Raw genomic sequence first — 20,306 nt, forward strand, 5'->3', positions numbered from 1 at the left:
GAGCTCCCCAGTGGAGAGATTGGGTAGTATTCTCAGGATCAACACCTGTGTGGCGTGAGACAAGCAGCAGCAGATAGAGAGATGCTAGATGTTACACTGAGGTATGGTTGCAGCGGAGGACCCAGCTAACCTGCAGGGTGCCTTTATTTATTTATTGTTTACTTCTTGTGCAAATCTCATAAAAAACGACAAGAAATTAAAGAACTCTTAGAAGCTTTGTTATTCCCGGGGGGGAGGGGGGGGAGGGGGGGGAGCCATAATAAAAAAAGTGGAGGCTCATTCAAAGTGTAATGGGCCAGGATCCAGAGGAAATACCTAAGCTTACAACTGCTAATGAAGTAGCATGGAGCAAAGCAACATCCCCCAGCGATGGCTTATAAATATGTGCTGGCTATTGTGTGCTTATTTTCAGGATGCAACGAGAATATCCCTGATGGATACAGCTAAGGTACTGATGATAAATTGCTTAATTGTTATTCTGGACCTAAGAAATCCCAGCTGATTTCACTGTGGTTGTTAGTGAAAAGCAGCTCCAGAACTGGCTAGTGTGGCTCACTGGTAGAGCATCAGCTCGTGCACTGAAGGATCATGGGTTTGATTCCTGGTCAAGGGTATGTACCAGGGTTGCAGGTACATTCCCCAGCCCCATTCAGGGCTCAGGAGGGAGGCAACCAATTGATGTTTATTTTCTCACATTGATGTTTCTCTCTCTCCTCCCACCTTCCCTTCTTCCCTCCCTCCCTTCCACTCTTTCTAAAAATTAATGGGAAAAATATCCTGGGGTGAGGATTAACAACAACAAACCACAACCCCCTCCCAAACCCCTCAAAACAGTTCCAAAATGTCCTTTATTAAAAAACAACCAAAACGTCACTGTTCCAAATTGATGTTGAGAAAAACCAGAAAGAAAAAAATGAATTATAAATCTAAATTTGAGAATAAATACTCTCCAAGACTCTTGAACATCCATAGTCTGAGAATTGCTATTAGCCTTGATGACAATGAGATCAACTCCTGGGATTTGCTCCTGCCATATTGTAAGCTTACAATTCTAAGTATTACAAAGGACTCATTTTATGCATCCAGCTTTATCATTAATAGGTATATGCAATATTTCCCAAATAGCCACCCAATCAGACTGCTTGATTGGGAACCGGAGATTTAGTCTTTTGAAAGAGACTTACACTGAAGATGTGTCCTCTAGCAGTGAATGATCTTTGGAAGAAGACTACGTAAAACACCAAGGCCTTCAGAGCAAGCCAACGGTGACATGAAATAGATAGCTTCCACTCAAGATAATAAAACAAGACAGATTTTTTGGATATCTTTCCCCTCCTTTTCATTTTGCTCCACTTATCCTTTTATTTTGGCGCCCCCTAGAGGCCAACCAACCAAAAAGTTTCTTGGTTCTTGTATCTACCTACACATTTTATCCTAATCCTCTGTAGCATTTCTCTGAATTTAAGAAAGTGAAAATTCTCGCCGAAACCGGTTTGGCTCAGCGGTAGAGCGTCGGTCTGCGGACTGAAAGGTCCCAGGTTCGATTCCGGTCAAGGGCACATCCCTGGTAGGGGATGTGCAAGAGGCAGCTGGTCGATGTTTCTCTCTCATTGACGTTTCTAGCTCTCTCTCTCCCTTCCTCTCTGTAAAAAAATCAATAAAATTAAATTTAAAAAAAGAAAGTGAAAATTCTCTTATGTGTTTTACTCAGGCTATAGCTATTGTTCTTAGTCTGAGTAATGATTTGTCATCCTCTACCTGATTTAACTAACAAAAAATTGATAACTGTTCCTTTCAAAACTTTTTTAAAAGGTAGATTTTTCTGCCTTGATCTGTGTTGCTCAGCAGTTAGAGCCTTGATCTGTGTTGCTCAGCAGTTAGAGCACGGGCCTGTGCACAGAAGGGTCCCAGTCAAGGTATGCACCTGGATTGCAGGGTGTGCAAGAGGCAACTAATCCATGGTTGTTACCCCACCCCCTTTCTCTCTCTCTCTCCCCGTCCCTCCCTCCCTTCTACTTTCATATATTAATAACCCATGGAAACAGACAAAAGTGCAGTGAAAGCCTGGGGAAGCAGGATGGAGGGAACCAATGGAGGGGGGGGGGGGAAAGGGAATATCAATAAAGATAAATTATAAACTGATGAACCAAAAGATAGATACAGAGACAGTAAAGCAACAAGCAGACTGTCAAATTACAGCGGGAAGGGTAGGGAGATATGGGGGAGATAAGAGATCAACCGAAGGACTTGTATAATGCATACAAGTATAACCAATGGACACAAAATTCTGGGGAGGGAGGGCATGTATGGGAGTGGAGGGGGGCAATGGTAAGATATGTACACATATAATAATTTAATAAAAAAATAAATTTAAAAAGTGAAAAAAAATAAAAAAGTAAAAAGATAAATTAAAAAGGCAACTACAAACAAACAAACAAAAAAAGATAAAAAACAAACAAGCAACTAAATAAGTAAATAAATAAAATGGAAAAAATATTCTCGATGAGGATTAACAAAACAAAACAAAAAAGGTAGACTTTCTATAGATCTATTCTGGAATTTGAATTTTCTCACAATATTAATCCTAACCTTCAGTTCTATCAAAATTGGACATTGACTTAAAAAAAAACACACACTATGCTTACATATGAAGTAAGCTTACAGGAATAGAAACAAATATTGAGGCTATCCTTCCATATTAATCTGCTATCTACAGTGACTCCCCAGCCTCTGCTCAAACCTATGCTAAGGGACTAATAATTGTCCCACTTTCATTGTGATTAATGATACTTATTTTCTAATTTTGTTTGTGCAACACTAAGGTACTACTCTTAATGCAGACACCAGGCTTCCTCCTGATTATTACAGAAACCTATCTTTTTAAAAGATTTTAAACATTGCCAAGGCAGTTGAGATGGGAGGGAAAGTTTTGCTCATCCATGGTTGAGAGAGATGTGAAGGGCATTGACTGAAGTTTGAATTTGTAGCCTAATCCTGTCTCAGGCCTTCTAGGCATATATTTGAGACATGTCTCCTAAATGTAAGAGAGTGTTCTTTGGACAAAAATAAGAGACTCAATGTGCAAGGTCTTTGATGTGCTGTCCTCTTCCCTTTGGATAACTCTCATGGCCCAGCAGGGGCTCTGGGCAGGCCCAGTGCTGACATCTGGGGAGCAGGGGTGTGCCCCCTGTGCAACTCCTGGAGACAGGCCGGAAAAAGACTATGAAACAGAAAAAGACAGCTTCTTCACCAACTACTTCTCTCAGACCCGGAGACTGGTCAGGCTGCTCTGAGTTGAAAACGGGGTCTTCTAGAAAAGAAGGGACCCACTTGGGATCCTCAGGAGCCCCCTATACCGTAAAACACAGGCAAGAGAGAGAAGAAAGGCATGGGGAGGGATGTGTCTAGATGGAGACAGAAAGTGGTCCGACCAACTGCCTGGGGAAGCAGGCAGCCTGGTGAACGTGGGTACCCAAGCATTGCCCCTGACGGACTGCCAGAAGTTTGGGGGTGGGACTGGGAAGGTTTCCCCCCCCCCCCACCCCCTGCCCGAGCAACGGATCCTGAGGTTCCCTCAAACCATGAACAAATTGATTAGTAAGACTTGCTAAATCTCCGTTCTAGAACTTCCCTGAATGCCAAATGTACATTTGGATCTCTTTACTCAAGCTACACGTGTCCCCACTTGAACTCTCCTCTCCAGCCTTCTCCGGCAGCCAGCATCTCACAATGAGCTATTATAGCCTTCCAGGTGCGAGAAGATGGTGACTTGGACTACAGTGCAGGGCTGTGGTGGAAGTGCTATGAAATGTTTGAATTTGAAATGTAGTCTTGAAGCCAGCAAAATGTGTTAATTTCATGGGTTTTGGCCAGTTATTAAACAAAAGTTAGATGAGTGCCCACTGCATGGCACAGTGTAAGCCCAAGATTATAGTGCCAGTGAGATGTCCCTGCTCTGAAATAGTTTCTTTTCTAAAATATATTTTATTGATTTTTTTACAGAGAAGAAGAGAGAAGAGGGATAGAGAGTTAGAAACATCGATGAGTGAGAATCATCGATCAGCTGCCTCTTGCACACCCCCTACTGGGGATGTGCCTGCAACCAAAGTACATGCCCTTGACCAGAATCGAACCCGGGACCTTTCAGTCCGCAGGCTGACTCTCTATCCACTGAGCCAAAACAGTTTCGGCTGCTCTGAAATAGTTTCAATTGTGGCACCTGACTTTGGGCCCAAGTGAAGACTTTCGAGGTGATGCTGGGGGGGGGGGGGGGGCGCGGATCTGGGCAGGGGCTGTGTGCCCGGGGAGCTGGCTGGCATTACTAGTTGAGAACATAGATGAGATTGCCTAGGGGAGAGCAAGAAGTGTCAGGGGGTGGGGGTGGGGGGAGAAGGGGAGAGGCTGATGATGGAATGTGTGGGAACACTGACAGTCAAATGATGAAAAAAAATTGAGGAGATTCAAAAAATGAATAAAGATGGTGGAGCCAGAAAGGTAGGAGGCAAACTGAGAAGCAGTTTTAAGAGTGGTTGTAGGCAGCGTACTCGGAGGTCCCCGATCTGTCTATTGCTTCAACTGTGTTTGGACGGAACGGACCCAGGGACGCCCGTTCTTCCAGCCTCCGGCCACTCTCCTGCGACTCATCCAGTCACCACCTCAGACCCACCTCCAGGACCGGCCAACACACCGTTTTTTTTTTTTTTTTTTTTTCTTTTTTCTACCTTAACTCCTCATTGCTGAACAACCATGAGCTCCCAAATTCGTCAGAATTATTCCACCGAGGTGGAGGCTGAACCGCCTGGCCAGCCTGCACCTGGGGCCCCACACCTACCTCTCTCCGGGCTTGTTTCCACCGCGACGATGTGGCTCTGGGGGGTGGGCCACTTTTTCCACGCGTTGGCGGAGAAGAAGCACGAGGGCGAGGAGCGTCTCTTAAAGTTGCAAAACCAGCGAGGCGGCTGAATTCTCTTCCAGGACGTGCAGAAACCTTCCCAGGGTGACTGGGCCAAAACTCAGGACGCCAAGGCAGCTGCCCTGGCCCCGGAGAGGAGCCTGAGCCAGGCCCTTCTGGAGCTGCAGGCCCTGGATTCCACCCGCTCAGGCCCTCAGCTCTGACTTCCGGGAGAACCACTTCCTGCGGGAGCAGGTGAAACTCACCAAGAAGATGGGCCACACCTGGCTCACCCCGCAGGCTGGCCCACCCCCCAGGCTGGGCTGGGCGAGTGACTCTTCGAAAGGCTCACCCTCAAGCACGACTAGGAGCCTTTGGAGCCCAGAAACTTTTCAGAATCCCCCCACCCCCCTCACATCCCCTTGGCGTCTCTGGCTTTTACCTGAGCCTCTTCCCAAAACTATTACTAGCCATTCTATTAACCACCCTGGAGCCCTCTCCCCTGCGTCGGACCAAATGAAACAATAAAGCTTTTTGCAGAAAAAAAGAAAAGAAAAAAAAAGAGTGGTTGTAGTGTCCACCATCTCAGAAAGGCCAGAAGGGATGCTGATGGCATGTGTTCACTGAATCAATTTCTAGAAGCTTGGGGTGAACTCGGGGCGGTTGTTCTGAGGTGTTGGAGAGGCCCGGGTCTGACTGCCACGTGCTGATTAGGGGGCGGGTGCTGTGGAAACGGAAAGCCCTTGTGTAATTTATCTCACACACAGTTTGGTTCTAATGGTGAGAGGAGAGTGGAACACAGAGGACAGTAAATTCTCAAGCATTGCTGGTAACACGGGAGAAGCTTACTCATGTTTGTGAGGAAAAAGAGTGAGAGCGAGATGCTGGAGATATGGGGAAGGAGAGGGTAATGGACAACCTTGGGGATCTAGAGCAGAACAGTCTTCCCTTTTTTTCTCCCTAAATATATCTTTTATTGATTTTAGAGAGGAAGGGAGAAGGAGAGAGAGAGATAGAAACATCAATTATGTTAAAGAATCATCCATCGGCTGCCTCCTGCATGCCCCCTACTGGAGACCAAGCCTGACACCCAGGTATGTGCCCTGACCAGGAATCGAACTTTGAGCTCCTGGTTCATAGGTTGATGCTCAACCACTGAGCCATGCAGAACAGCAGAACCGTCTTCCTTTAAAGGCAAGGAGTTCCCATCCCTTGTGGCAGAGGTCCTACCACCAAGCCCACGGTGGAATCTGTGGTAACGGGAGGCGGTGTTGCAGCATCACCCAGAGGGCTCAGCTGAGGGGCTTCGGAGATGCTCAAAAGCGTCTATAATCTGGAACGTGTGTGGTGTGATGTCATCATTACACTCATGATGGCAAATGGCACCCTGAGCTGTAGCCAATGGAAAGAAAAGGGTGTCTCCCTAGTTACCAGGGGTCATAGGCATGGTGGGGCTGACAATCCAGGAAATCAAAGGGGAAGGAAAGGAAGAAGCAGCAATGAATGAAGAGATGAGCATTACTAATGATAAGAAAAAAAGCGTATTGGTGAAAAGGTGAAAAGGGAGGTGTAGGTTGTGACAATGTATGGGAAGGTTGCTGAGACCTGCATGTCTATCCTAGAGCATGCTGATTGTAAACTGGTCAACAAAATTATGATAGAAACTAGAGGCCTGAGGCACAAAATTCGTGCAAGAGTAGGCCTTTTTTCCCCGGACACCCAGGCTTCCCTCTAACTGCCGGCAGGCACCCAGGACCTGGGCTTCCCTTGCAGCCCCAGCTTTGTCTGAAAGGAAGGAAGGATACCTGGAAGGACGTCTGGTCTACTTAGCATATTGTGCTTTTATGATTATAGATGAAGTGCCTCATGTGAATGGGCAAAGAGGAGTATATCATTCCACGTGCCTTTGGATTTTCCATTTATTTATTTGAATAAAAAAAAGTTCCATTCATCAGTTTTGTGGTGATTTCCAGGGTGGTGCATAAAACCTATGGTTTAAACATGATGTGTCTGATGAATTTCTGCTTTGAAATGTAGTAAAAACGTCAATAATTTGGAATTAGGTAGGCTTGAGGTGAATTGCTTATTGTAATTAGTCAAAATTAAAAAAATTTAAAGAAATGATTTATACTGTACTAGATTCTGGAGGCAGTTACAACCAGTCTAATAAAACTGGTCACTTCAAGGTCTGGGAGCCTGTATTTATCAATGGTTAGGGCAGAATGACTGTCCTAAGTATATCTTGCTTTTAAATGGTGGGGATGAGAAGTACTGCTACAGTAGTTCAAAGGCCTTTGGAAGCGGTTTACACTTTTTGCGTTGGTCAAGCAGCATGTCCCACGCCGTTTTATTTTCACTGGTTTCTCCGGGAGGCGGTAGAATAGGCACAGACCTTTCTGACCTCATTTAGAGTCACGATGGGAAGGCCCCTCCTGTTATCCTCATTCTTCTTCCTTCTGTCTAACACGCCTCTGTTAGGGCTTTTATTGCTATGCATTCCAGGGCTCTAACTTCCTGAGCCTCCGCTAAAATCATTTCCCTGGAATTAACCATGGACACGTAGTACAAAATCACTAGTGGAACAGAAAAAAAATGGGGATTTTTTTTTTTTTTTTTTTAAAGGAAAGAAGAGATTCCTTTTGGAGCAGAAGCCCTCCCCTGGTAAGGCAGAGCTGGGGAGGTGCTAAGAATGGTAATTGTGAGTAGCCAGGGGCTGGGGCACTGCATTTGGGCACTGCCTGGCCACCACTTCCTGTCACTTGCTGAACAAACCCTTTTATTATATTATAGTTAACGCGAAGCCCACATGCACTGGTATCTGAGTTTTGATATATCAAACAAACAAAAAAATAAATAAAATCAATGGCAAGTTATTTTTTTAATAAACCCCCCAAAATATTTTCAAGCCTCTTTCCCTCCCAAATTACCAATGATGTCTTCAGCCACATTTTAAAAATATAATTTTTGTATTTAAACCCCAAATTTGTGTATGGTCAGTTTGGTTGACTGGGACCAGTCAGGTCGGAACCCGCCAGTTAGTTCTAGAGAAAGACAATCACATTAGTTGTTTATAGACATCTTTTTAATGTTTTACTTTAAAACAAATAATCCCAGTAAAAGAGAGCAAAGGAAATTACATTTTAATGGTAGCTTGAAATGGATATGGTATTCCTGATTTATTTGTTTTCAGGAAAGAGACAATTGCATTGCCGTACATGACTTTAGAACTGCTCACGTAAATGCACGTACTTGTATTAAATTAAGTTTCTCTTACAAAAACACAACCAAGTCACTTTAAGGCAAAAAAAAAAAAAATCAGTTTCTGGGGAGATAAGGGACTATTTTGGTATTTTCGGAAGTGACCCATTAATTTAGTTGCTCGTGTGTCCATATTCTTTACAGATTGGCTCTGCAAATGGGCAAGAGAATTAGTCACTGTGCCTGGTATCCTCCTCTCTCTTAGACTTGTTTTACCTGCAGATCAAAACTTTCAGAATCACGGAGTCAACGCGAGGTGAGAAAGGCACACTTGAACAAAAGATAATGACTAAAAAACTCAATGAAGTGTCTTCCTTTAAACAAAACTTGCAATCTACATACATTAATTTAGTTGAACACAATGCAGACATTTAGATCAGACACAGAACATCTTTTAGTTAACCTCATATGAGGGATGTTTGCAATGAAGTATAAGCTTGATCAGCCCTGCATGTTGAAGAAGGCAGACAGACTGGAGCTGAGAAAACATGTGGTTACTCAGTGCTCAGTGGAACTGTGCTTCTAGACACCATTTGGGGTTGGCCAATGGAACTCTGCTAGGTATAAATGGGAGACCCCTCGGAACTCCCCAGAGAGACACACAACAGACAGACCCTACATTTTCCACACAACTATCTTTGAACATCCAAAAAAAATTTTTTTGTGCTAGAGTTAAGATAGACACAATATGGTCATAGCTTCAATGTATAAAAGTTTCTCACAACATGGTTCATTGCATTTTGCTAGGATTAAGACCTCAGTGATGTTTGTAGGTTTTATTTCTGAATCCTCTATCTTCAGCGATTGCTGGATGAACTGTGCTGTGTTTGAAGCCCAAAAAGAAGCCCAAGGAGGGGTCCCCAATACATTCAGAATTCCTGCTGCCAGTGGGGTTTGACTCAGGACAGAGTCTGTCCAGGAATCAGTGCTACCTGAAAGTTGCCTCCTCTCTCTTCCTCTGAGTGTATGGAGATGTCTGGCTTTAGGTCAGTGGAGGGGTGTGTGCGCATGTGCATGTGCGTGTGCGTGCGTGTATTTGTGTGTGTGCAACCTCCTCCAGAGGATGTATCACAACTTCAGGTTGAGTAGAGACATGGGTAGATGAACAATTGCATTGGATAATTGGCTAAGATGTTTCAAAAATGAAAATAATTCCTTTAAAAGTTTGGCAAAACCCTTTTAGCTGGAGTGTAAAATTAGACTCTACCTTCGGTGTGTCTCCGGGGGCCGAGAAGATTCTGAACGATACACTCCAGGAGAATGTGCTAGAACTTGGGCAGGCGAGAAGAGGAAGGTTTCAAAATGTCGGTGTCTACCAACAGGGACAAGGACTTTAGAAGGTTGGGGAGCACATTGTAGGGGGAGTGGAGATGTAGTTTCTTTGGGGTTGGAGGCTGGGTAAGGCCTAGTGAAATTTAGAAGCAAAACAGTGGCCGAGAATTGACAAGCAGTTAATGGAGAAGAAGAAAAGTAAGGAGAGAGTCAGGGGTGGAGAAAGCAGGTTGTGAGAGAGAACTGGGAAGTGCCGGGGGATTTCAGGACCTCCTCCTGCCTTTGGCTACCCAGTCCATATCCCTGCTCATTCTTCGAGCTGCAGGAGTTTTTCAGCAGGGGGTTTGGGGTGCGATGGGGTTGGGAGGGGAGACCTTTAAAAACATCCTTTGTGGCTGGAGTTGACGTGAATTGAGTGCTCTCTTGCTTCTCCTTGCCTTTCGAAGGCCATTCCCTTGGCTGAAGTTCTGTGGGTCTGAGCTCGGTAGACTGGTTTCTAACAAGCTGTCAGCATTGCTTGCTTTCCGGTAAATACATGTTTCATTTTATTTCTCTTGGGCTTTTTGTGGTCCTGTCATATGATGAAGTGTTTTGATTTGCAGACCCTGCCAGTACTACCTGGCTTTTCTAACTGTTAGTGCTTATACCAGGAAATGGAGCCAATCATTTCAGATTTGGGACAACATTCTTGGGGAGAATGGAAAATATTCACTATGGTATAAGAAGGAAAGGAGGTTTCGTTTCAGCCTTTCATATGTAAAATGTACTACATAATGGCAAAACACATTCAGGGCATATAAAAAATAAATACCTTGCAAAATTTCTCTGTTTATATATAAGATGTTTAGGTAGTTGAATTTCTTAGTAGTACTCATTTTCTAAAAAAAAAAAAAATTGAGTTCTTTTATTTTGGTTTGTTTCGCTCCCTCTCTCTGCCCTTGGAGGGGACGTCACTTTCTTGAACTTCCCTGACTTTCTGGTGTTGTCTCTGGGTTCTCAGGCCTTCCCCATCACAGTCTCCTGCCCATGTCTCAGTCCCTGGGACCCTGCCTGTGAACCAGCTTAGCGGGAGCGGCTTCTCACTCCTCCCCTTTCTGTGGGCAGCGTTGGCAAGGCTGGGCAGGCGCCATTGCAGAGAGCTCAGCCCAGCCTCACTGACCATCCTACTGATCAGCATTTCCGTTGTGTGGGTAGAAGATGACAAACTTATAAAGTTGATTCCCGCCATTAGAGGGATATGTTTCCATAACGTCAACTGTGTCAAACACTCAGTCTATTTGCCCCACTGGCCCTGAATTCCATGATTTGTACATTTTCCAATCGAAGAACATTCTCATCATAAAGACAACATGAAAATGATGTGCAAAATTGCTTGCCACAGCAGTCAATCACCAAAAGCACACATACTGACATTCAAATTACATGAATAATAATATGACTGAATAAGGAATGGGTTGGCAACTATATATCTTGAAAGAAGCAGCCATTTCTACTGTTCCCAAATTCTGCTTTACTTGGTACCTTGTTAGCAGCTGTGGACGAGTGCCATTGCGTTTAAATATACATTATGGCCCAATTTTGAAAATATAGTTTGCATTTAATCACTAAGCAGAAATGGCTGAAATTTGAAGGTGTTTCCTCCCAATAATTTCAAAACAGAGAGTCAGAATCTTCTAAATGACCTAATTTTCATACACCCCACAGCGCTAGCAGTGCTTGGTTTCTCAGGATTATTAACTCAAGGTACGTTACTAAACGAGCGGGTTAATGCTGATGTACCTCGGAGTTTCAGCCATCCCTAAACATGCATTTTCATGCAATTAGAAGATAATGGGCTTATCCACTGCCTTTCATGTACTTCCTGATCCTTGCAGACTCAACTTTAGGAGGGCTTTCGAAATAGTTCATGCAATGATATGTATGGCTAAAGGAACCGCTATGCCTAGAAAGGAGAAGACGGACTTATTTCAGTTTGACGTGAGGCAGGCTGAGGGCATCTGTACTCTCTCCGGCCTTACTAATGCTCTGAGATGATCGAGACCTTCCAGTCCTCAGTGAGTCTGACGCAAGAGCAGTTTCCCTGGCAGGCTGCTGCGACGTGGCGTCAAAAGTGTCTGTCTCCGTCTCTTCCGAACCTACCTCTTCATCAGTTATAAACAATTTGGATTCCCTCCATTTGGGGTAAAAATCTTGGCTGCCTCTGGAGCCACTTGACTCACTCCCTGAAAGCTGGATATTCAGCTCCTCCGTGGACCTGATCAGGTTTTGTACAGACAGAGATTTGCCCAGGTCCTTGGGCGCCACCGGGTGGACGGACAACAGAGTTTCTCCTCCCAGGTCAAAGCTCTTCCTCAGGGAACGGTCCTTGGTCAGAGTTGACGGTGCAACCTGAACGTTTTCCTTGGAGGCAACAAGGCAGGCGGTGACATCAGGGATGCTCTCCTGTAAGCCCGTGGGGTTCGGGTGCAGGGTCTCTGGCCTGGGCGGGTGCTTGATGGCCGGGAGGGGAGGCGGGATCTGTAAAGTGGTTGGGGCCGCCGGCTTCGCGGCCGCGGTTATTTGGTTTGCAATGTTGTTGGTGGCCACCACCGAGGAGCCGTCGCTTTGACTCAGCGGCACCTGTGTTGCTTGGCTGTGCATAGTGGGGCTGAGCGCGTAGAAAGTCTGAGCGCTGAACTCGTTGGGCGTCAGGATGAACTGCAGGCCTCGGGAGATGTTGGCGCTGGCCGACCTGGTGAGGCAGCCGCTGTTCTGGGCGGAGCTGGACAGGTCCTTGCTGTCCCCGGGGCTTTGATAGTCAGATGTCTGTTCACATTCAAACGGTGGGATCTGGAAGGAGGCCAGGGTGAGGGCTGAGGCGGAGCCTTTCCGGAGGACCTGCTGATAGATGTCCAGCAGGCAGTCCAGCTTGGACTCAATGGACTGTACCTGAAAACGGGGGGAATGGTTACAGATGAGTATAGCTGTTACTAAGAAAGGGCTCCACCTTTAGAATTTAAAAAAAACAACAACAAAACCCCAAAAAACAAAAAAACCATTGTGTGCCAATACAGTAAAATATAGTTTAAGGACAATGCAGACCTGATATTTATTGCTATTTAATTTAATTAAAAAAAATTTTTTTTGATTTAGTACCATTTTAGAACGTCATGTCTAGCAGTGCTGAGGCCAAGGGAAGACTTAGGTGGGGGATGCACTGGGCTCTTCGTAATCTTCGTCGGCACTCCTCTCCCTCAGTTCTTTAAAGTGGACAATTGATACTCCCCAACCCATATAGGCCCTGTACAAATGCAACTTCAAGATTGCCCAGCCCAGTCATGTTGCCTTTCCCAAGCCTCTTCTGTGAAAACATTCTGGAACTCTTCTGCAGTATAGTAAGGAACTTATTCTATAATAAAATTAAGGCCTTAAACAGCAATCTAGGTGATTCTGAATTGAAAAATAAAGACACCGAATGCTTCAGAATACCTGAAATATTTATAATTAAATTGGGGTAGCAATTTGATTTCTGGAAAATGGTCTTTATAGTGATAATTATAATTATTTTTTATTTTTATTATTATTATTTTTTTCTACAGAGTGGCCTAAACAAGAGACAATAAGAATAACCAAAACACAAATAAAAATTAGGTACTTTTAAAAATCTTAGTGTTGAAAATCTACAATTGCTTCCTGGGTGATGAGGTGAGATTTTTCTATTCCTTATATGGAAGTCCAAGGGTTTAGAGAATTCTGTCTATGCACAAGGAAATTTCACTTCATTTGCTCTTTCTTGATTTTATTTCTTGATTTACCTTTCAAAATATGTTAATCACTAAAATACATCCAATTGCCAAATCCAGTTTTGATTTAAAAAAATTCTGGCTAAGATTTTAACCAATATCATTCAGTTGTACCTGTTTTTCAACCTTGACCACCCGGCCGAGCATACTGAGGTCATCTGTGGTTTCATGTTCTGCCGGTATTTTCTCTCGGCTCTTCTTATCTGATGTGATTTGCCCTTTTCCAAGAATTTGATCAACACTAGCAGAGAAAGAGGACATCTGATTATGAGTACTGAAAATGGAGGTTGCCCTAGGCCAGAATGAAGTGTTTTGAGAAGAAAAATTCAATACAATTATCTTTCCTTTATGTAAGGCGAAATAAAAATGAACTTGTTCCAGTTGATGTGCTTTATTTTCTTAACATGAGAATTACACAAAAGATTAATTTTCTTATTACTCTGGTCCATAATGAAATCACTTAAGGGTGATCTTCTGGAGGCAAAATTGCCTTAAACTGCAAATCACAGAGCGATCTAAACGAGGTCACTTGTCTGTTTCCATCTTTGACCAAGTATTTCCAAAATTAACTACTTAAATGATAACAAAACCATAATTATGATTACTTCACATTAAGAAATTACTCAATGAACATTTATTATTCATATGATATGTGAAAGATAAGCAGATAAAAAAGCTATTGGAATTCTAGTTGAAAAATATACTCTACATGAGCTAGACACTCTACATTAGTTCTGAAAATTTGGTAGCCGTTCAATTTGATGAAAAAAATCACCCTTTAAGAGTCACAGATAGTTCTATTAAAGGACTAGGCAAAGATTGTCACATGACCACAGGATGAGTTAAAACCATTTCCCAGGAGACTTGATCAGCCTAACGGGGAACTGCAGTACTTCCTTACTTTGTATGTTTTAGAACTGAATTCCCAGGAGGACCGTCTCAACTTCCTGGTTTACTTTGTCTGCATAGAAATACAGGCAGCGCCTACCTTCTGTCATGACACCTAATCTATTAAACTCTAAGCTCAAAAGAATGGGGTCATTATTTTATTAATATCTGGATGCCTACGGCACGTGGCACACATTACACGGTCAAGAATTATCTGCTAAAAGAATGAATGAACAAGTTGTAAACTCCTTTTGTTTTTGGAACTGATCAACAGGTGTTTTACTAAGGGTCTAGTTTAAATCCCTTACCCTGGGCTAAGTGCACTGTGGACATATAAGCCAACGTTTCAGACTCAGTCCTTGTAGTTTAAGACTAATCACAAATGCTGGTAATTTGTGCCTAAGAGTGAAGCAAAATCCTTAAAAAACGGAATTGACTAAATATTTTGCCTTCCAGATAACACAATTAAACACATAGTTGGTATAACATGTTGAACTAATTTCTTTTAATCACTCAATAAGATGCTCACTGGAAAAACAGTGTGTATCTAGTATTTGCAGGACACGAAGAAAGGGAAGGGCCCAGTCTTAGTCACAAGAATAAACTTGCAACCAGGAAACAGTACAAAAGCCAGCCAGTCATTCTTCAGTCTGGATTCTGGCATAGTATACCGAGATCCCGAGTACTTTTATTCCCATAGTGGGCTTTATTTTTTTTTTGGTAATCCTCACCCAAGGATATTTTCCCCCCATTGATTTTTAGAGAGAGTGGAAAGGAGAGGAAGAGACAGAGAGAAACATTGACCTGAGAAAGACACATCGATTGGTTGTCTCCTGCACCCTGATCAGCGCTGGGGATTGAGCCTGCAACCAAGGTACATGCCCTTGACTGGAATCAAATCTGGGGTTTTTTACTAGTCCTTGAGCCAATGCTCTATCCACTGAGTCAAACTGTCTAGGGCAATCCTTATTATAAAAAAATATGTTTTTATTGATTTCTAAGAGAGGAAGAAAGAGGGAAAGACAGATAGAAATATTAATGAGAGAGAATAATTGATTGGCTGCCTCCCTCATGTCTCCTACTGGGGACCAAGCCTGAAACCCGGGCATGTGCTCTGACGGGGAAGTGGACGGGCGACCTCCTAGTGCATGGGTCGATGCCCAACCACTGAGGCACATTATTCCCATTTTTATAGATGAGAAAACTGAGACACTGTATCATTGAAGGCTTTTAATACCTGATTTACATCCTTAAATAAAAGCTATGCTCAAAGCAAGGCCCAGTTTCCCACTAAAAATGAATTAGAATTATGGAATTTAAGAGCTTTCTCTTCTACAGAGTTCCCCCCGGATAGTTTCTGTGCCTTTCCTTTACAGCAATAACATTTCCATTGCTCACCGTGTTTGAAGGCTCTTAATTCTACACAACATGTCCAGGTGACCAGCAGAATATTGTTCAATTACATCTTTCACATCGTATGGGCGCAATGTTTCTTTAAACTTCCGTTTTGCAACATGAAATTTCATTATTCTGTAAGAGCAACAAATCACACATTGTAAAGTAAGTTACAAAAATAGCATACAAGTAAAATGTAAGAAACTCTGGGGGGAAAAAGTCATGCACCAAATTATTTTAGACTTCTATGAAAATGCAATAGGAAAGCCTGAGATTACAGTGGATAATTTCAGAATGTCTCATATGGGGCAAACCACTTTTAGTAGAAAACACACACTAAAAAGAGATTGTTTCTGAAGTGTTGCACCTTTTTATTGTACCTTTTTAATGTTCATTGAAACCCTGATTTAAAATTAAGGTAAAAAATGCAATTCTCCCTTCTCTATGTGATTCCCAGAAGTCCAAGATACAGCACCTACTGATTGCATCCCTTATGAAATATAAAAATGGTTAAAATGTTCTTTTCATGTAATGATATTCATTTAAAAAGTATATTTTAATTCATTTCAGAGAGGAAGGGAAAGGGAGAGAGAGATAGAAACATCAGTATGAGAGAGGATCATTAATTAGCTACCTTCTGCTCGCCCCCTACTGGGGATGGAGCCCACAACCTGGCACGTGCCCCAACAGGGAATTGAATTTTTTGTGGCCTCTTGGTGTATCGGACAATGCTCAACCAACTGAACCACACTGGTCAGGGCATGAGATTTTTTTATTTAATTACTATGCCTCCCCCATATTTTAAAACAATATTTTATCAATGCATTCCAAGATGCCATAAATAGCTAAGCTGCCTAAGATAACCAGTGCTTGCATAACTTGGTATAATTCCTGAAGAAAGCAAAGAAACAATGGTTGAATGAGTCTGTGCAGCAGTAGTGCAGGTAAATGTTCGTGTTTTTTCATCTATTAAGTGGTTCATAGTCTCCCATTATCACATTCAGGCCAGGAATCAATCCACAAGGCTCTATGAACCAAAATTTATTCTCCCTTGGTGGAAAGACGGACGATTAGGAACAAATGAGTTTAAACAGAACATCCTCATTACCAATCCATCCTAATAGCCAACCACAAGGAATCTAAATTACTTTATTGGTTAAAAAGCTCCCAACTCTCTTGTAATTGTATCAACTTCAAATTAATTGTACCCTAATTAATCCTGAATCATTTATCTATTATACATATTGTTGTCTTAAATTCAGGTTTAAGTGACATACTATATTAGTTTCAGGTGTGTAACAGAATGATCTGACATTTAAGTACACTGTTTTACAAAATTATCACCACAGTGAGTCCCCTTACATAATATCCATAAGAATATGGACATCCAGGAATGTCCATTAATATTCTTTCTCTGCCTACCATATCTTCTCCACCAATCACTTCTTTAGTTAGGATAGGTTTTTGTTCACAAAGACATCATTTAAACAACGTGATCAGCAGAAAGTAAAGAAAATCTGTTTTTAATGTAACCTCTTAGTATTTAGCTTTTGTTCACAAATGTGTTTACCAGCATTTAGGTTTGATTGGGCCTCAGCTATGGTAGGAGTATTTATACTATGGAAATCAGCCAACACCACAAACCAGGCGTTGATTGAAGCATTTACCAGGGCATCACTGAGTGCATAAGCCATCTCACCTAGCAAGACTGGTGTTTTCTTTTTCTTTTTCTTTTTTTTTAAAAAAATATATTTTATTGATTTTTCACAGAGATGAAGAGAGAGGAATAGAAAGTTAGAAACATCGATGAGAGAGAATCATCGATCAGCTGCCTCTTGCACACCCCCTACTGGGGATGTGCCCGCAACCAAGATACATGCCCTTGCCCAGAATCGAACCCGGGACCTTTCAGTCCGCAGGCCGACGCTCTATCCACTGAGCCAAACCGGTCCCGGCAAGACTGGTGTTTTCTATAACGGAGATCAAATAGATTTTCTGGCTTTGTGTGGGTTGAAAAGAAAAACATTAAAGAGGTCTGAGGTGAGATATGAGAATTCTAAATTTATTTTATAAATGTGGAGGAAATGTTCAAAAGCATAAGTATATTTGAAATCAATAATTGATAGAAAGGATAATGACAGTCATTTTGCCTTTTCTGAGAGCAGACCAAGTATGTCCTAATAGCTCTCAAAGCTGTCCTCTCCTTTCCATCTGCACTACTGCCGGCTTAGAAAGAATAACCCTTTCAAATGCTAAGATGATCATATTATTCCCCCCCCCCCCCCCCCCCCGCCTTTATTGGTTTTCTGTGCCTATCTGGTAAACATCACATTCCTTAACACATCCTATAAGACTGTTTTTGGACACCTCTGTCTATCTTTTCGCCTCATCTACTCTCACTTCCTCCTTGGAACTTGAGGTTCCAGCAACAATAAGATATTTGTAGGTTCACGAAAACACCATTAATTCAAATAGATACATCAATTATTTGCATACGCTACTTCTTCTTTCTGAAATCCTCCGATATCTTTGACTCAGCTCTAACATCACTTTTTAATGGAAATTTCTATAATTTTCCCAAAGCAGTTAATCAGTTGCCTGTTAAACTCTATTTTAGTATGTAACACAACACATTATAATTACTTACTAGTATTTGTTTACTAGAAGCCCAGTGCATGGATTTGTGCACCAGTGGGGTTCCTTGGCCTGGCCTGCAGGGATGAGCTGAAACCAGCTCTCTGACATCCCCCAAGGGGTCCTGGATTGCGAGAGGGCACAAGCCAGGCCAAGGGACCCCACCAGTGCACAATCGGGGCCAGGGAAGGACCATGAGCGGGCTCCAGGTTGTGTCTGGCCCAGTCAGGATCATCCAGACCCCAGCAGCAAGCTAATCCATCAGTTGGAGCATCTGCCCCCTGGTGGTCAGTGTGCGTTCCCTAGCATATTAGGGTTTTCTTACATGGGATACATCAGCCTCCTCCACCAGATTCTATGAGGTCCTGGAATGCAGGGCTGTGTTTCCCCACTGTAAAACAGTACTTGTAAAACAAAACTGCAAAAACAGTTTAATGGGCAGGAGAAGTTTGTTTGCCTAGAAACTCTTTGACGAGGCTCAGTGGGCAACTCAAGAGGGAAGAGGGTAATGGATGGAGAGAGCTTCTGCCTTTTCTCTCCAGGTGCTCATCTCTAGTCATTCCTCTGCTCAAAGGTGCAGTCCAGCCCCCTGGGATTTCTTGTCACAAAGCACTCATTTCTCAGCATTCTGTCTTGGCGCTCTACCTAAAACGCTAACTGTTCCAGATTCAATTCAGGCATTGCCTTCTCCAGGCCGTCACCCCTGACGGCCCCACGGTGGATAGATGGTCTTGCTCTGTGCTCTCAAATGCGCTGTCAGTGCGGAGTCTGTGGCCTTGTATCTCACCCACTGGATGTACTGATATCAGAGGCTGGGTTTTTACCCTAGCACCTCACCAATCTCTGGCCAGTATTAGAGATGCAATACGTGCTTGCTGAAGAAATGATTGAGGATTAGCTGCCATCTAGCTGTTCAAAGCTGTTTGTGTTCTGTAGCGAGGCACACGCTTGTAGAGATCTTCTAAAAAGGTTGCCTCAGAATATATTTGAGGTCTTCAGGCACATTTCAGGAACAGTATAAGCCTTTGCCTCTATTTCATGAATACCAAAGTACTTCCTAAAGTAAAAGAAATGTTCGTCCATTCATCAATAGTCAGGACCCTGCCTGGTTTAGAAGAGAGTTATTTAAATAGAACTGCTTCTGAAAAATCATAAAAAATATAATGTTTTTTTCCATTAGATAGCTAATATAAAAGCATTTCACAAAGCCATTAAATCACAACAATAAACTGTCATTATGAGGAAGTAAGGAGAAATACAAAAACATAGAAAGTCAGGAAATAAATCATACTATAATTCAGTAAGTGCCAAATGTGGAGAGAGAGAATAGCAAATGAAACTGTCCAGGGTGAGGAGGAGGAATAGTTTGATAGGACACTAATATGTTGGCCGAATGAATTTTTAGTATCATAAGACCATCAAGAAACAGAGATGAGCCCTGGCTGGTTTTGCTTGGTGGTTAGATCATAGGCCTATGAACCTAAGGGTGTCGAGTTCAATTTTAGGTCAAGGGCCCATACCTCAGTTGCAGGTTCGATCTCTCCCTCTACCCCCACCCACCCCTGGTCCCAGGCAGTATACTTGGGAGGCAACCAGTTGATGTGTCTCTTTCACATCAATGTTTCTCTCTCTCTCTCTCTCTCTCTCTCTCTCTCTCTCTCTCTCTCTCTCTCTCTTCTCTCTCTCTCTCCTTCCCTTCCCTCTCTCCCTTCCTCACTCTCTCTCAAAATCAATGAAAAAAAATCCTTGGGTGAGGATAAAAAAACCCCCACACAAAACACAGATGAAAATATGCATTGGAAGTCTAAAAACAGTAAAAACTTAGTCCTTATTGTTCCTAAGAGACTACTTTAAGTGCTTCCAAAATTCATGTCACTCAAGAGGTAGTGAATGTGAAGCATATCCCTGGGATCCTTTAGCTATAGTGTGACGATCCTTTTTGAGTGAAGACTCCTTGTCATCACGGCCAGGTGATTTGAGATGTTCATATCATTCAATTCCCTCAGCCTCCCTCCCTCCAGCTAATTGCCCTCCCACCCTCAACCCCACTTCTCTTGAGACGACATGATTTTCATGGTTAAAATCAGAGCGGAAAATGTGAGGGACTAAGCTAAGCCCGAGAAAGCATTTCTGAATAAGTCTTGTTATGCTGGGTCCATGTAGCATTTCCTCATTTATCTGTTTGT

At 42.9% G+C, this 20,306-nt stretch overlaps 1 protein-coding gene across 2 annotated transcripts in view; it reads right to left on the bottom strand.

The window, feature by feature from the left end:
* Window positions 1–7,951: 7,951 nt before the first annotated feature.
* The window catches only part of KCNQ5 (potassium voltage-gated channel subfamily Q member 5), a 492,894-nt gene continuing 480,539 nt past the window's right edge, over window positions 7,952–20,306 (bottom strand). For both annotated transcript variants that reach the window (XM_036414202.2, XM_036414201.2), the window contains 3 exons: window positions 15,490–15,621; window positions 13,318–13,444; window positions 7,952–12,349 (listed from right to left, as the gene is read on the bottom strand). In XM_036414202.2, coding sequence (XP_036270095.1) covers window positions 11,384–12,349; window positions 13,318–13,444; window positions 15,490–15,621 — 1,225 coding nt within the window. In that variant the 3' untranslated portion in view covers window positions 7,952–11,383. The remainder of the gene's footprint in view (window positions 12,350–13,317; window positions 13,445–15,489; window positions 15,622–20,306) is intronic.

Source organism: Pipistrellus kuhlii, unplaced genomic scaffold, assembly GCF_014108245.1.
Source record: "Pipistrellus kuhlii isolate mPipKuh1 unplaced genomic scaffold, mPipKuh1.p scaffold_m20_p_5, whole genome shotgun sequence".
NCBI classification, from domain to species: Eukaryota; Metazoa; Chordata; class Mammalia; order Chiroptera; family Vespertilionidae; genus Pipistrellus; species Pipistrellus kuhlii.